Source organism: Sparus aurata, chromosome 1, assembly GCF_900880675.1.
Source record: "Sparus aurata chromosome 1, fSpaAur1.1, whole genome shotgun sequence".
NCBI lineage: Eukaryota > Metazoa > Chordata > Actinopteri > Spariformes > Sparidae > Sparus > Sparus aurata.
Genome location: NC_044187.1, coordinates 23135199 through 23153308, shown reverse-complemented (window position 1 = coordinate 23153308; position 18110 = coordinate 23135199). Strand labels below are relative to the sequence as shown.

General features: G+C 41.7%; 1 protein-coding gene across 1 annotated transcript in view; it reads left to right on the top strand.

The window, feature by feature from the left end:
* The window catches only part of usp43a (ubiquitin specific peptidase 43a), a 132549-nt gene that overhangs the window by 43878 nt on the left and 70561 nt on the right, over positions 1 to 18110 (top strand). Inside the window, exon 4 of the mRNA XM_030417296.1 lies at positions 14316 to 14408. Within this exon, the coding sequence (XP_030273156.1) occupies positions 14316 to 14408 (93 nt within the window). The remainder of the gene's footprint in view (positions 1 to 14315; positions 14409 to 18110) is intronic.

Genomic DNA, 18110 nt, shown 5'->3' with positions numbered 1-18110 from the left:
AATTACTGTAAATTTCAGGCAGTAAATGGATGACACTCAACATAATACTTGATAAAACACACACTTGACCTTTGCTTGACTTTTTCAACAAGCATGAATAAGTAAGTACGAACCCATAAAGTGAATCGTGCACTAGTCCAAGATGTTAACTCCACATATAAATTATTTTATACCCTGGAAATGGGATGTGAAGTTTGTCAGAAGTTCTCCAGGACCATTTTACACCAAAAATAGTGTGTATACGCAGGTATTTTTAACGCAGGTAAACCCTCTTAAAAAAGGAGATTGGCCCCTGAAGAGTTTTGCCTTCTTGTTTTGTTTCTGGTGAATCATGTTCAGTGTCATGAACGCGCTGGAAAACAGGGACCAGCAGATCAAAGCTGGGTCATGTTTGATGCAACGCTCTCACTCGTCCCTCAGCAGATAAGTATGCGAGCCAATCCATAAGACGGTCGGCCCGTGATACTTGTACAGTATTGACCACTATGCTGTGAGGTTAACCAGCCATTCATTCATGGGATTAACCTATTCCCTCATTGGTGGGTGATGGATTGAAGGCTGCGACTGTGTCACTGCGGAGCCTTGTCTCCATGATGCCTTAAGCCTGACTAATTTAAAACGGCTTGCACTGATTCTATTCACTGAGTCAGCTGTAGAAGAGACAAAAGACTCTTCTCCATCTCTTATTCATTCTCTTTTCCATTCCCTCTCACACTATTCACACAAGTACTCTCTCTCACACACACACACACACACACACACACACACACACATACATCTGAGTGTTCATGTGACATTATCAGATTTGCTGTCAATTCATTAGCTGATTAGAGTAAAAGGACGTTTACTTCTGACGCTGCAATCAAGCTGTTCTAATGCATTGTAATAGTATCGCTAACAACAATACACACACTTGTTAGTGGTACAGTGGTCTATGAAATTGGACCAGGCGAGGTGGAGAGAACGTTTTGCTCGTATGTCAGCCTTTAGAGTGGACAACATCACTGTTACATCAACTGGTCCACTGAAAACAAACCTCAACACAATCTCAGTCATCACAAAATGGTTTTTAATCTATTTAAGCATGATCAGTGGCCAGTTGGCCAAAGGGAGTGTGTGTCCTTACAGTCTGCCAGGAGCTCCAACACTAATTCCTTGGTGCATACATAGTGTCAAGTCTTCCAAATCGGTTGAAAATTCTTTATAATCTTCATTAAAAATACTGTCAACAAAGTCAACATAATGGTCTTGATATCTGATTGTTACATTTAAAGGAGAACTTCGGTCGATTTAAACATGCAGCTTCATTGCTCAAGCTACCCTTGACTTGCCAGTACCGAAGACGCGAACAAATTTGGTCCAGCCATTACAGAGCTCCGTGAACGGAGACGTAGCATTGAACGCTAACAGCATGGGGTCAGAACTTTAGACTGTGTTTTAAGCGTCTTAACATGCTCCACATCTCACACCAAAAGTTATGCAACATCAGCAGACACCTTAGCACACAGCACTGTAGCGTTTATGACTCAAACTGAATAAAAAAGTAGATTAAGTAGTTAAAACAATGTGTTTGTGCAAGGAGCTACTTACCTGTTTGTTGACATCGGCGTCTTCCGGTAGCTAGACTAAACTAGCTGATCCATCGAGCGTGCACTTACTCCCTCACTGGCGGAGACGGAAACGTAATCCAGCATTTTCGTGTTTATGTTCATAATGTACATGTCCATGTTACAGCCTGTCATGAGCCATGAGCCTTACAATAGCCTGTTAGGCCTGTTAAGTGCACACTCGATGGATACGCTAGTTTGGTCTAGCTACCGGAACACACGGATGTCAACAAACAGACTGTTTTAACTACTTTTTTATTCATTTTGAGTCATACACGCTACAGTGCTGTGTGCTAAGGTGTCTGCTGATGTTGCATAACTTTTGGTGTGAGATGTGGAGCATGTTAAGACGCTTAAAACACAGTCTAAAGTTCTGACCCCATGCTGTTAGCGTTCAATGCTACGTCTCCGTTCACGGAGCTCTGTAATGGCTGGACCAAATTTGTTCGCGTCTTCGGTACTGGCAAGTCAAGGGTAGCTTGAGCAATGAAGCTGCATGTTTAAATCGACCGAAGTTCTCCTTTAAGGTAATATTCAACGATGTGATAGCTTGTGAATTAATGTGCAATCGTCATTTAGGAGGATGGGATTGTACATTGTGTTATGTATTTATTCCTTTATTTTGTTTTGAGAGCCAGAATCAATATGTAGAAACACAGTGACCCAACAGCTGTTTTCTCTGCTCTATGCAAGAGTCATTGCCAGTTGTTACGTCCTGGCTAACAAGCTTATCATGTAACCGCAAACCTCAAAATGTGGGACTGTGGGAATCACCTGAGGGGCTTAGAGTAAGATGTGTATAACAATAGAGAGAGGAAGAGTGTGGAAGGAGATAAAGAGCAGCAGATGTGATTTTTCCTCATTAGTGTACCGACAAGTTTTCAACTCATAACATTGTTATGATGTAATGAGTTTTGTTTGTAGTTACCACCTACAATACGTCTGACTAACTGTCACAGACCTGGGATTGGTATATATGACAGTGGTGTTGAACTCATAAAACCGTTTGGAGTGCCAAATCACCCAGTTTCTAGATGATGTTGCTTTAAAATGGCAGAAAAGAGTCTTAAACGAATGTCACATTTCCCTCTATGTCAAGGTCACCTTGTTTTCTCTAGATTACATCCAGTATTCAAAGACAGTCAATTTACAACAATATCAAACAGTAAAAATTTGCAAACTCTCACATGTTAGGAATAAAAACCTTCAGTTTTGAAAACACAGTATCTTTTTTATCGCTGCCTCTTCATACTCTGATATTCATATCTTGGCCTCTGGGCTAGTATTGCTGGCCCAGTATTTAAATAATAGACACAGTAAGATTGAGGTTTACTTGTCTTCCTGGCTCCTTTTCAGTTCTTCAGCATAACATTGGTATACCACTATCTCCAACATACAGATGCTCCAAGTGTCTATTTATCAAGCACGAGTGTAATTTCTACACTGCCCTTTCAAATGACTACCTGTAATATGCACTGTATCATTCTTCAGAAGCAGGCTGTCATGTCATTGGCATAAATCCCTGATGTAGCTTGTTGGTCCTAACTTGTGTGCCACTTTGGGACTAACTAGTCTAAGCTTGCTGCATCACAAAAGAAGCTCTGATCGACCACATCATGGAAAAGTGGCGTTTGTTAACGTCACTCAATAACTTACTAAATAAGCGAAGCACTCAATAAGCTCACTCGGTCTATGTGATGGCCTTGATCTGCACTCTACATCGCTGTCTTCATTGTGAACTATCTTTGAAATATAAATGAGACTGTGTTGTATTACTTATTAGCAGTTTCTTGCCCCCAGACCTTAATAATGCGTTGGTTACTTGACTACAAGTCGGGCTCTAATTGAAACCTCGGAGTGTTGATTAGTTTTCAAGCTCTGAGGCGATATTCTCTCTGGTGACTCACGCTCGTTTAATAAATAATAGACAAAGATACCCGAATGGTGTGTGATTTGTTTTCCAGTCTGGATTTCATCAGGCCTTCTTCATTGTAAAAAATCTTTATGTGCATTTGTATTCTCATCTCATTAGTTGGTCTTAGTTAGTCTGAGCTGGTTTCAGTCTGCTGCATCTTCCTCCTCTCTCCCATTTCCCTCTTCTTTTCCTCTTTACATGGTGTAATCACTGGGGAACTGGAGTCACTTTGCCTCTAAATGCAGACCAACAAGGGAGCAATCATTCGCCCTCCATCCCGCAGTGTCTTATTTTTGTTTCTTTGTTTCCGGCTGCGTCTATCTATCTGTGCCTCTCTCTCTCTCTCTCTCTCTCTCTCTCTCTCTCTCTCTCTCTCTCTCTCTCTCTCTCTCTCTGGCCTTCCCTCCTCTCACTGTCGACATCACTCTGCCGATCTCTCCTTCTTCACTCTTCTTCCTTCCTGATTCTTTTTATATCTCGCAGAGATGGTCCTCAGAGGCGTTCAGTGGAGTTGTCTGATCTGAATAAATGTTTGCGATTAGAGCCAGGGCTGTCTTGTGGTTTGGGCTGCCTACGTGGGAGACGGTGCTCCAGTCACTCCGTCGTGCTGCAACGTTTAAATGAGCCTTTGTCAAAGCCGTCCCTCCCTCCCCCCTCCGCTGTTTGTCACTCTCAGTTTGTGGCATCTATTTTTAATGGCCTGGAAGATGTGCGGAAAGCCCCAGCCTCTGTCTCCGTCTGAACAAACAAGATAGTTCAGGCTGGTTACTGGTTTTCTTATCACAGTGGCTATTATTCTGACGCAGATTCAACGTGAAAACGTTTAGGATGTTGGACAGTTTGCGTAATAAATGTTGTCGGATAGAACCCCCAATTTCTATGATCTCCAGTTCTATAGAGCAATTGAAGCAAACTAAGCATGCAAGCAAGTCCCATCATGTTTTTCAGCTGCCTGAATCAAGAGCCATGAACAATTAATGCTCCATACAGCAAAACCTTCCAAAAGCTACTTATGCAACAAAGCCAACGGATACCTGTCCAGAAGGACATGCTCTCCCCACCAATCACATATTTTGATGCCAGATCCTTTGAAGACGTAGCGCTTCAGAAAAAGGGTGCAAACTTTCTCTCATCTTCAAAGATGGTCCGCAGGGGGGCTCCTCTTTTCCCCGAAGATGCAGCCGGACTGGGATGTGCTCACGCTGACCTCTCTGAGGCACCTGTCTGGTCATTCTACGCTGAGTGAGTCCAGTGCTGAGCGGATCCTGAAAATATGGCCAAGCGGTGACCTTCCTCACTTTGATTTTGACGCTTTCAACACCCACGGAGCTTTCTTGGAGCCCGGCCTCACGTACCACTCTCCCTCCCGCTGCTGCCACCCAGAACCCTGCAGTGCCAGACTTTGAAGTGGGCGCTAGCCAGTTAGTGAGGGGCATTATCCACTGGACTCTTTGATCGCTTTCCCTCTCTATTTTGCAAAAACAAAAGGTGTCTGCGCAGAGTCATTTGCCGCCTCTCTCTCCGAGTTTACAGTAGTTCACAGTAAATAAGAGACAAGCAAGTACATATCTGAATCCTCTTTACCGGCCAGAGCTTTAAATGACCTCTGAAAATAAATAAATGTACCATACAAGACACACCATCACACTCGAGTGTAGTCGGGTCAGGTCATTCAGGGCAAAATCTACAGAGATTTTCAATTGACGTTTAGAGCTGCAACGAGAGTCGATTTATCCATTAGTCAATCAAAAGAAAATTAGGAATATCAGTTGATCATTAACATCATTTTTCACCTAACCCAAAAGAGCTTCTCAAAAGTTTATCTCATAGATCCAACAATTAATCTATTATGATTTTAAAAATCACTGCTATAACTATTATTGATTTTTTTTCCTCACAACTGTTGAGGAAAAAAATACAAATATAAATGCTTCCTTAACCACCGTTATCACAGGTTTTCCGACTCTTACTTTATTCCATATTACTCTGACTCTGTCCAGCACACAACCTTTCCTCTCCCTACTCCATGTGTGTGTGTTTCCTGGAGAATATAGTCTGTATCACATTGACCCCTGGGATTGGCCCTATACTGTACAAAAATGTATATGCTTAAACTCCTAAAATCCAGGCCTCCAGATTCTTGGCTCATTAAAACACACTGGTGGCGACCCACCAGTCCCTAGTGTGTGTGTGTGTGTGTGTGTGTATGCACGCTGCAGTGCAGGCACAAATACTGGCCTGCTGGAGCAGATACCATGGAGGAGTCGCTTGTTGAGAGAATGAGTTCCACCTCACGTAAATGCACTGTGTCCTGCAGCATCACCCTGAACGTCAGATGTACAGTGTGTGTCACTGCATGAAAAGTGGGATTTTCGGCCCCGTAAACGCCCGAAAATCTCCCTAATTTTCGGCAGTTAACGACAATTTACAGGCTGTGAACATGGCGTTTGTCTGTGCCGAAAATTGTCGGAAACGAACCATGACGTCAGCGGAGCTCCCGGAGGTGCGAACGCCTCCAATTGCATATGAATAGCAGCGAAACCACGCCTGGCCAGAGAATGTGTGGGCTGGCTTGAATATCCTCACTCAGTATTGGATGAAACCACTACTCATAAACAAGCAAAATCACTCGTGATTGGTCACCCTGGGTCATTATAAATGTAAACCCCGGTGGGAATATATATATATATATAAAATATATATATATATATATATATATATATATATATAAAATATAAAATATAATATATATATATATATATATATATATATATATATATATATATATATATATATATATATATACATATAAATAAATAAATAAATAATATATATAAAAATACTATACTACTATATAAAAAGACTGGTATGAATAAAGAAACGTAAGTCACAGTAAAATTAAACGAGGGAGAAAACAGTAACAGTTACTTACACACAATGGCGTCATTATCGGCATCGTGTAAATCTGGACTTGCAGACGTGGCTTGTTATGAGGCGAGTTTAGTCTGTGAAAACAAAATGCCCGCAGCGATAAACCTCCGTGTCCCTCTGCGGCAACATTCTTCGTGGCGACCCGGCAAACCTCCTCCCGTCCGCGCAGAAGTCTTCTCGACAATGGCCGGGCCGCTAGCCTAGCTCCTGCTAGCTAGCTTAGCTCCTGCTAGCTAGCTTAGCCGAACTTGCTTCGTGTCCAATAAAACACAAACACTTCGACTGCGATGGAGAGTCCAACTCACACACTCACAGCACGTCGTCCGACCACAGTTCACAGTCTGTTAGTGATAAAACACGACACTGACGACACACAGTCCACTGTCAGCTGCTCGACGCCATTAACTCTCCGCTCCTTCTTCCTCGTCACTCACGCTCCGGTCAACCCGGAAGTTTAAAAACTCTTAAAGGTCATGAACTCTCACACGCAATAAGAATTACTTTTCAACTGCTTTTAAAACATTCAGAACCCATGAAATTATAGAAATGCTTTTTTTTATATATATATTTTAATATCTTGGTTATCTCAAAATATTTCATGCAAATTTTAACTTCTTAACAACTGGTGTTTTATCTTTAACTTGTTCCCAGGAGAGAGAGAGAGAGAAAAGAATAAATAACCTTTTTTACATAACATTGGTCATTGCTTATGACATACACAGTAATTAATCTAGCATACTTTCATTAAATAAATCCATTCAAGCTAAAATATAAGGGTCTATAATTAGGCTATACTGAGCCTCATCTATTTATACCAGAGATTTTCTTAAAATGAAGTTAACACCTTTTAGAAAAAGATCACCTGGGGTAAAACTCCCCCTGCTACCCTGATTTGCATTTGTATAGCTCACAGCATTTTCATTTACATGTTAAAGCCTCCCCTAGAATCAGGGGGAGGGGGGTCATGGGGGGACAACTGTCAAGCAAGGCCCACGTCAATTTCCGACAATTCACGGCAGTTTTCAGTGTTGCCTGCAAATTGTTGCAAACCTGAAATTCCACGTCCATCTACAGTGCCGCATACTGACGAAAATCCCACTTTTCATGCAGTGTGTGTGTGTGTGTGTGTGTGTGTGTGTGTGCATGTGAAAGAAAGAGAGAGAATATGGGAAAGTGGGAGACTTGAAAATGTACAGGAACTACATAGTTATTTGTCATTCACAGCAGTAGCTTCTGTCAAGGTTATAGAGAAGCTGGTGCCAAAAATGTTGCAAGTTTTAAAAAGTAGAAGAAAAGTTAAACTAATGAGGTTCTGTCTTTGGATCCTATCCATCCATACTTACTTGTTACATGAGTATGTTGTAGCTTGAAATCTGAAAAATAAGAAGATGTATTTCTTTATGTAACCTTTATTTTACCAGGAATACTACCATTGACTTTAAGAATTTATTTTACAGCGGAGTCCGGGCAGAGACAACGTTTTGATGCTGTGTTGATTGGAAGTGTTTGTCCTCTCATGCAATACGCTACATAAAAATGAAGGAACTCTACTTGGGTCTTTTCAACAGCTGGCAGACCAGACCAAAAAAAGAGGGTTGAACATGGATAAGGCTTTAGATAGATTAGATAGAATACTGATGTGTTAATAAAGCCTTCAGCAGTCCACATCCCAATCCTGTAGACTGAAATGAGACCTGACCTACGTATGTTCAAATTACTATTGATTTGTCGTATTTATTTACTGTAATGCTGATTAGAAGTTTTCAGCAGAACCTGTCAGTCACGCATACATCTATACATCTATACCTCTCTCTAACGGAGTGATGAAATAGTTGAGTGAGAGCTGAGGGAGACACATTGATTGTGTGCCTGAGTGTGCGTGAGAGAGACACAGCTAGATTAGTTAACATCCTTTGAATCCATCCACCTGCTCGGGAAAAGTTGCTTTGTGGAAGAAACAAAAACGAGAGTCAGTTTTCAATCTTCTGTCCTTACTATCACCAACTTGGAAAGCGCAGCCATGCATGCCCTGCTGTCTTCTATCACTTATCAGTAATAGTAATTGTTATCTGGTCAGTTAGTCTTAAACAGGAAGGACGAAAATCCTAATATATGAGTTTCCTCCTTCGTGATAACGGGCAATCATGATTTTGTCTCTGAATCCAAAGAGGGAGCACAAAAGTATAAAAGTGATGTGTGTGTGTGTGTGTGTGTGTGTGTGTCTCGGCAGCTCCTTTAGCTGAGTTAATTTCCCCTGACAGGAGGTCTCCGCTCGTTCTCTCCTATAGAAAGAGATGAATGCCCTCCAATCCACAGCCAGTGACACATGACTGACTGACTGACTGACTGACAGGCGAACAGAAGAAAATGAACTCTCCTAGCTCTCTCTCTTTCAGTCTGTGAAGTTGTTAAGTTAGATATTTTAAGACCTTGGCTCATCAGTGAGAGGACTACTGTAACATCAGATAACATGATATGTTTACATGCCAGTCGAGATATTACCTATAAGCTTAGAGATGATATAGGTTCATATTTTTTTTTCTTGAACTAATGTTGAAAGTTGCTTATGTTCTCAGGCTTTGGCATGTGTAACATACAACAAGCGTGAGCGTGCCAGTCCCAGAGCTCTTGTACTGCGCATGCTGGTTAACTGCACACCTAAATGGAACAGAGGCATCAATAGTATTAGTTACACCTGTGACTATTTCAGGTGAAAATGTCTGCCGTGAGAAAGTATCATTTAACCAATTGCATGCAGTAAAGCACATGCACACTCAATTGTGCTGTCTGTCCGGTGATAAGAAAGTGGGGGAATAGCTCAGTGAAAGCGAAGTTTATGGGTAAATGAATCTTTATGGGGATGGTGAGTGAGATTGATGAGTAGAAGCAAAACAGTTGTCTACCACAGTTTAAAGAAAAAAGGAAAACAAAGTGATTTGTTATTCATAGAGTAGAGTGCAGGTGTCATTTTCCTTCAGCATTTTATTTGCCCAGGAATCATTGCACCAAACCTGGAGTTTTGATTATTGATCAGTCCTTGTAAAACATGACCCTGGTGGTCAGGATATGTACTGCTGCATCTGAGGCTGACTCATGAATGTGCACTGATGCTTTGTCCTTAACAGTCTAGCCAGGTGCTTTAACTGCGCTCTGCACACAACATTTGACCATTCATCATTTACAACAGGCCTGGGGGGGATTCAGTATGTAAAAATGTACGAACACAAACATATTTTTTGACTTACCGAAGCATCAGGACATCTGGTGCTGCTGTTCACAGCCTGTTTTGCTTTTCTTGGCTGTCAAACACCTTTCTTCTGATAAGATCACAGAGTCTCAGTGGTATGAGGGTGTGCTATTTGGCACGAGCAAGCGAAACTAGATTGAAGCGTCATGATATTCTTGACCTGTGTTTGTAGAGACTGAATTATGGGAAGTGTTGGTTACTCCGGAAGGATCTGACTGGATTCTAGGTACTCATGGGAGTAAGTAGTTCAATGTGTGCAGTGGTAGTTAACTAACAGCAAGTAAAAAGTAACTCCCAGCCTTTATGAGAGGGAAGATTTTGCTAAAAAACAACCTCAGTTTATTCTTATTTTTTATAGTTCAGTCTTCTCAAAGTGTAAATACCAACACCGAACCCTGCTCACTTGTTTTCGGGCTGCATCTCCACCTGAGCCCCAGGCCTTCATCCATCACTGTCGGCTGGGACTGTTTGCGCCTTAAATGGGGTCAAGACAGCAGCGACTAAACAATCAGGTTTCTCTGACAAGAACTTTCAAGTTTGGTTGCTGTGGGACCAAAGCTGTGCCCGGAATTATCTCGGAAGAAAATGACGTATCGTTAAGCTGTAAATATCTGGACTCAAACGCTGCAAATTAATCATTTGTTTGTGTTTGTATTCTCTGCAAATTGCATAGCTTTATCGTGGTGCTTTTTTTTACATTTACTTGGTTTGTATGTGAATCAAATAAACAGTCTTTCACCCTGTCAAATCTAGCTTAACACAGGTACGCTCATTTTAGTCAATATCTCATTGTTAGATTACGAGTTAGTGACAGTTGTAACCAAAAGGAATATACAATAAAAAACGCTGACTATGTTCACAAGCTACCTCGCCATTCCCTCAGATTTGCATTCTCTGCGTTTTCACAGACTTTTGACTGGAGACAAACTCTAATACAAATATGTATTTAGGCAGAAGGGAATCTTTTACTGCGGGCTGTCAAATAAATTCTATTTCCAGCAAACCCTGCAACAACAGCTCCTCACAGACACAGTAATTGATTGATCGCAAAACTTTTGTTCAGTACATTTTGTATACCAACATCGTGACCTATTTCGTGCAGCGTACATTTCACCATCCACATCGCCTACATCATCCACCGTATTGTGCTGCAAAGCTTCTCAATTTAGAATAACAGTATGAAAAATGCTGGAATCAGGCAACGTGATACCGCATAATGTTTCGAGATGCTGCCGGTGGAGTGTTATTTATTTCGCTTGGAGCAGAACCGAGGGATGCTGAGCAGCTCAACTTTCTTTCTGATAAATAAGAGCAGCTGCTGCTGTGCAGTGCGTGTGCACGTTTGTGGTTGAATGTCACGCAGCCTGCGGTGTCTGGTCTAAACTAAAGGATGGCAGTCTTTTCGGTTGACACCTGAACGCACAGTACTATCACAAACACACACACATACACCTGCAGGAATACTGATCTCATATTCTCTCAGCAGACTGTAAAGACTGTCGGCCTCGCAACAAACTTTTTAAGAGATGCTGTGTGTGTCCCATGTGTGTGTGTGTGAATACGTCTGTCAGTACAAACTGGCATTATTAGCAGGCCTGTGACTGGCTGCCACGGCGCACTGGTTACAGCACTTGACAGCGAGGAAATGTGGAGCTCTGAATCTGTTGTATTATTTCCAGCACATTTGTAAATTTGACAAGTTTGCATCACCACAAACTGGGATACAGCTCAACTGGCAGAAATGATAGTGAGACACCGGGAGATGAAAGGACCAGCTGGCAACACACACGCTAAGCTGTCGCTGGTAAGAAGGCATTTTGCAGAAATATTGCAATAAATTTCCTTTTGACAATCAAATGAAAACAGCAAAAAGAAAAATCAACGTCGTCTAAGTATCGAGCAAACTGCCGAAAAGTTTTTGGTGTGCCACGAAAAGCAATATTCCAGACTGATATCTAACACCTTAAAAGCTAGATCTGCATTTCTTTTTTTTCCTCAAAGTTACACAACTTTAATATGACTGGGAAAAAAATGACCACAGTTGAAAAAGGCCACATCAGCAGCTTCCTGCCTGTTTAGAGCTTATAACCCTATAAAAGGATAATAATTTCCCCTCTGATAGAGACAAACGGGCAACTCAGGAATGTTTGTCAAGTAGCCTCAAAGAAAAATAGGTTGAATAGAAAATGAGGAAACTTCAGGCAACACAGCAACAGGACCAAGTACCTTAAATGAGCTCACATGAATAAAGGGACTACGTTCATACTTTGTGAGAGCGTTGTGTGCTGCTGGAACAAGACGTGCATGTTTTTTTCACTCGATGGCTGCATGACGAAAGGCTTGATTACATTTACGTTTGAGGGAGGACAACAGGTTATTTGAGGCAAGTTTGCGGTCACGGTTTGTTGAGATAAATTACTTTACGCTAGGAAACTTGCGCAACTGGGAACTCACTGTGGATTTGTAGTCAGAGCTGAGTTCTATTGTGTTTGCTCACCCATCCCCACTGTGTCAGCGTCAGTTTGTTTCCATCACACAATCCCTTGAGGGATTCCTGGTAGTGCTTTCAGGGAAGACAAAACGCATTGAGGACTTCCTGAAAATGTTTGAGAGCAGAAACACGTTATCTGACTCTTTATGAAAACTCAGGTTACATGACAACAACCTGTGATGAAATGTTCATATGTTAAAGAAAAAGCTCAACATTTTGAAAAACATACTTACTTGCTTCCTTGCCAAGGGTTAGACAAGAATATTGACACCACTCTCATGTTTATGCGTCACATATAAAGCTGCAATCCGCAGCCCATTAGCTTAGCTAAAGGGGTAAAGGGGGAAATAGCTGGCTCGGCTTTGGTGTTAGATGAAGCCCCTGCTAGCCTTTAGCTACCCTCAAAATAGCTTGTGTTGACTTGTATACGCCTGCAAGTTAGCATGACAGTGCAATATTTGTGTGTTTATATTAGCCTGTTACGGCCCTGAATTAAACAAAACAAAGACTCGAACAAAAGAGGCCAGTAACATATAAAGGACGCCGACTCAGCACAGTCAATATAAATGTGTTTAATTAAAGAAAGGAAAAAGGCAGGAGTTCCTGGTCAAACAAAAAAAAAAGAGAGAAGAGACCCCAGACCAGCCTTGGCCGTCGCATCCGGGGAATCCTCCCGACTAAGGCTGCCTAACAAAAGAAACAACTAACCTATTAACAGAAAAAACAAATAGATTACGAAAACAGGACAACCAGGAACTCAAACCCAAATTGAAACAACAAAGGAGAAAACAGCAACAAGACTGTGAGGCCAGCACAGCCTCCCTCCTCCTGCAACACACCTGTAATGAGAGAGAGAGAGAGAGCCGCCCTGATACCGCCTCCCTTTAACTGCTCAGGTGATTACCCACACCTGAGCTCAAGAAGGCAGAACAGGGTGGAGTCAGGACACACACACACATACACACCTGGCCACACGTAACATAGCCCAAAAATTAAACTTGTTATTTTTTGTAAACTTTGAAAAGAACTAAGTTGCTATTGCACTGTACTTTTTTGTGTCACAGCTAAGCTAAGCTAACCAGCTTGTGCAGCTGTTTACCATACAGACATCAGGGTGGTACTGATCTTCTCCTCTGATTCATACAAAGCCATGCTGTAGGTTGGGATCCCCGGTTCGTCTGTCTGTCCTCGTGCGGTTGCTCCCTCTCTGATCAGCTCCACTGTCATCAGCTCAAAGGCCTTGACGGTTCCTGTCAGTGTCGTCTTCTCTAACGGCTTTTGCTTTTCTAGCTTCCGTCAACTCGACTGTCCTGCTGCCAACCTTCTGTTCATGTTTTATCTGCCCTCCCAGTGAGCCCTGCTCTTTGTTGTCTTCCTCCTCATCTTTGTCCCTTTGCTCTCCACTTTAGTTTCTACTTCCTCAAACCATTTCTACGCTTAGTATCCTACACTGCTTCCATCCTTTACCTTTCTTCTCTTCTTTTTTTCCCCGTGGTGTTCCTCTTCAGCTCACCACGTTGTTTAGCGTAGTTTTTTTTTGTTTTGTTCACTCAGTGCAATATCTCACCTGCCTCACTCTGTTATTATGCCAATATTCAGAACAGCGTCCCGCCTCTGTTGCTTTGCTGCCCTTCTCTCAACAGTGGAGCGAGTCCAGATGGTCTGTTTCCGTGCTTGGTATTCACCATTGTCCATGTGGAATATTCACATTCGTCCAACATCATGAAGGATTTACTCAGGAAGAGCACTTTTCTACCGTGCATTTACTCCTTATTTGAGGGGGAAAGGAGCGCATTTGGCACGTAGGGAAGTCGCTATCTCTCGGTCCATCTGTCCGGCAGTGTGTGTGAAGTCATGTGAAGTTAAAAGTGCCTTCTTCTCCCATGGTCGCTGTTTTTTTGATGTTTAAAAGGTCTGTGACTTCAATGGGCTGACGTGAACATTGAAGGAGGATGGCTTTGGGAAAAAAAAGGGTATTGTGTGGACTGAAAAAATATGTAATGATGTTTCTTTCAAGAATATCAAAAAATCGTAGTATCATGCATTGAGCTGAGGTCGTATATCACAAAAAAAGATTAAAAGATTAAAATTGCTATCTGTCTCTCTCTCTCTGTCTTTCTCCAGGTCTTCTCTGACGTGCCCTCATTGCCTTAAGCAGAGCAACACCTTCGACCCGTTTTTATGTATCTCCCTGCCGATCCCCCTACGACAAACCAGGTGAGGTATAACACACACGCAGCAGGTGGTAGAATTAAAAGTATATTGCTGAAAACAGCGTTGTTTAAATTATGGCCATCATTCTTGCGAGTCTATATGTTAGGTACAATCAAGCAAACTTTGCTTTATATATCTCCTGCAGGCCCCTGTGCATAAGCAAAACTGTTTAGTCAAGCAAAAGCCTTTATTAGCTGCTGGGAAGTCGACACTGGATGTATGAGGCTGTCACCTGATATCAATGATATGGATATGACCGTCTGATTGATTTACCTCCACAAATAAGCAGAACATTGATCCCAGCAGATGACTGTAAAAGCACACCCTTCGAAGGGACAAAAGGACTGCACAAGCATGCGTGGGCACATACTTGCACAAACATGCTCCACACACCGATCGCTGTTTGCCACGGTCACATCATTGTGATGAATGTTGGCCATCAGAAGTCCCTGAGCAAACACTTTCTGTGTTGTTTCCATTTTTAAACGGACCAGAAGCTGCGTGTCAGCAAGGTCCCGCTGTACCACTTTGACTTACAGTATGAAAAAAGAGAACAGGAAGGACTTTAAAAAAAAAAAAAGATGATTCTGTGAACTTCAGGTGTAAGCAATCAGACTCCAGTTGGATTTTCCACGACGGTCTCTAAAGGATGTGACTCGCACACTCTCGACATCCCCATCTCAGTCCTCCTCTCGGCTCTGCTGACAAGCAGCAACAGTAGCTAACATTAGTTTAGAAATGGAGTCCATAAACATAATCAAACAACCGCCCTCCAGCACAACACAATTCAACAGAGACACTTGATCATTAATCAAACAATCACACTTATAACTGCTCCCAAGTTCTTCCTTTTGGTACAGATAAGCTACGCTCCGACTGATGTTTGACCAGTTTTCATTTTCTGGCTTTAAATGGCTAACACCATGAAAAACTTAAATAAAATGCATATCACAAACACAAGACATTAGTACGAGAAAGAATATTACAAACACAAATATTATTAGTCTAAAATAAAATACAACCACATACCGTGTGCGCTTTCTGTCCAAAATACTTAGGAGTGGTTACCATCCCTTTTTATTGCACTGTTACTCTTCAGTACCAATTCTTTTTCTGCATGCAGCTTCCAACTAAACACACACCCTTCCTCTCTAATTGACAATTAAGCATGTGCACACAGCATGCTGCCCATTCGGTCGTGTACACCACAAACAAATAAACAATATACATTTTCAAAATACTATTTACAATATAAAAAGGCAAACAAAACAAAGGCAATAAAGACATTTAAATGTGTTAAGAGCACATTTTCTGCCACAGCTACAACACTTAAGTATTTAAAAAATTTGAAATGTTAATTTAACCGACAATCAGAGATTAGTATTTTTATTTAATTATTATTTTTACAATTTGTTTACTGATAAATGTAACGAAATAAAATATAGAATACTGGTATGAAAACATTTACTCAGTTAAAAACACAGGTTGTTTTTAATTTCTGAACAACCTGATATTATAAAATTTGGCCATTTAGTTGCCTCAATATGTGGATATGTGCTGGATTGTCTTTTGCCAGTTGTTGAGTGGTGACAACTGGGAGACCAGCAGTCATTATTTTGTGTCAGAAATGTTATCATTTTAGTAACTTGGTGTTTACATCATCCATTCTTTTAACTCCGAGACCACTCTGATTTTGCAACACACATATTGTGTCATTGGGTTAAACAGTTTTCTAATGGAAAAAACAATCAACACATGACATATATTATTGATGATTAACTGGCAGCGGACTGTCAGTTAAAGAATTAACTTAAAATTTGATGTCATCTTTCTGTCACACTGGTATGGTAGATGGAGTCCTGCGACCCCAAGTAATCCCCATCAAAGCTACAGCGCACCGCCGAGTTCAGCAGAAGTCCGATCAGACAGAGTAACTCAAGAACACCTGTACGAGTGTTTTCAGGGCCTTTAAAATCAGTTGAATGAGGGGTATCTTTGGTGACCGAGGCACACACACGTTTGGTAAAGACAACATTGTTTTGTCTCATTTCGACACCCCTTCTCCCTCTCTGCCCAGTCATGCATACAGTAACACATCTTAGAGAACAAACAGATATCATTTCACGTTTTGTTTACATTCATTCAAGGTTCATTGAATCCTCCTATCTTCAAGCGCGCAGGCGTCTCTGCTCTGCATCCCCTCTGCATGTCTTCTCCCGTGATAACCCCGAACTCAGTTCTACAGCATGAACCCTCTGACAGTGTGTGGTCTCTCTCCGCAGTTGTCTGAGCCGAGCGCAGAGGGAAATTCATTCAGGTTCAGACTCACTGCTGGACCCACACTGACAGCACACACACACACACACACACACACACGGTGGCCTCATTGCATCAACCTGCTGCAGCAGTATCCCAGCAGAATGTCTGAAAAGTCTGAGGCCCCCAGAGACGCAGTAGTTCAGGTCCGGCTGGCAGCGTGACACCAAGGTCTGGGTGCTGTAGATAGTGGCAGAGGGAAAGGGAGGGTGGCACTCTGTATTTTTCCTGATCCAACCTTGCACAGTCAGACTTAGCATAATTCTTACCTAAGTTTTCTTTTTTTTCTCAAAAATATTTGAAAATAATCACATCCGTGAGGCCTTCTGTTTGGGTGCCTGTGTCTCTCTGTACAAAAGTGCAATAGAGCAAACAGCCTGTCTAAGCTTACAGAGTATTAAGTACACTTCATGATTCCTGTACTTTGTGTGTACAGTGATTTTAACAGGGTCTGTTTGTATAATCATGTACAGTACAAGATGTGAAATTGTGCACTTGAAGCGAACAAACACATGGACCAATGCCAAGAAGTGTTATATAAAAGACAACAGAGACAAAACAAATAGAGTGCACTGACTATACAAAAAAAATAATGGATGCTCTGACAGCAGGAGGTGCTTCAGGGTGAGAGGCAGCAGCTGATGAAGATGCTAAACCAGCTCCATGTTAAAGGATCATTCTGAAATTTGGTATAATGTGGAAAGATTCAAATGGCTGAATAGCAAGATTTTTATCCATGTTTAGATTTTTCTAAAAGAAAGTTTCTTGTCAATGCAAATCTGTTGAACAAGTCTGGGAAAACAGAAGTTTCAGTGAGCACCTGAACACATCATACAAACACATACTTTTTAGATCAGCTGCCGTTACCACGCAGCAATGTCAATTATTTTTAGATACGACACCTGTTGACTCTTGAGTAGTACATAGTTCACGCTCACAGCATGAACTGGAACAAGTAAGTTGTGAAAACACTGCAACAAAACTATGGTCGACAAAAACATAGATGACAAGAAAACATGATTAGTAGCAATCGTAGTTGGGACGATCCCAACTCTGACGATATTTTTAAGATCATTTTGAATGACCTGAACAGCACCATGCACTCTAGTGCTTTATGTGCAAACATGTGAGAGGCTGCAGTTTGTTCAATAGAGACTATAAAGCTCTGAATCAGCAGGGGGGCTGGAAGGCAACAAAAAAAACCCCTCTGCTTTTAAGATGACATCTCTATTTCCTGTTCCTCTCGAGTGCCATCCCACACCTCTCATCCCGTTTCATTTCACATCTCGGTGTCTCGGCTCGCCGTAAATAAAACAGCTGCTCAGATCCTCCACCGTCTGCCCTGTCAGCCACCCCACTGCTCACACATTACTCACCTGAATAATGCAT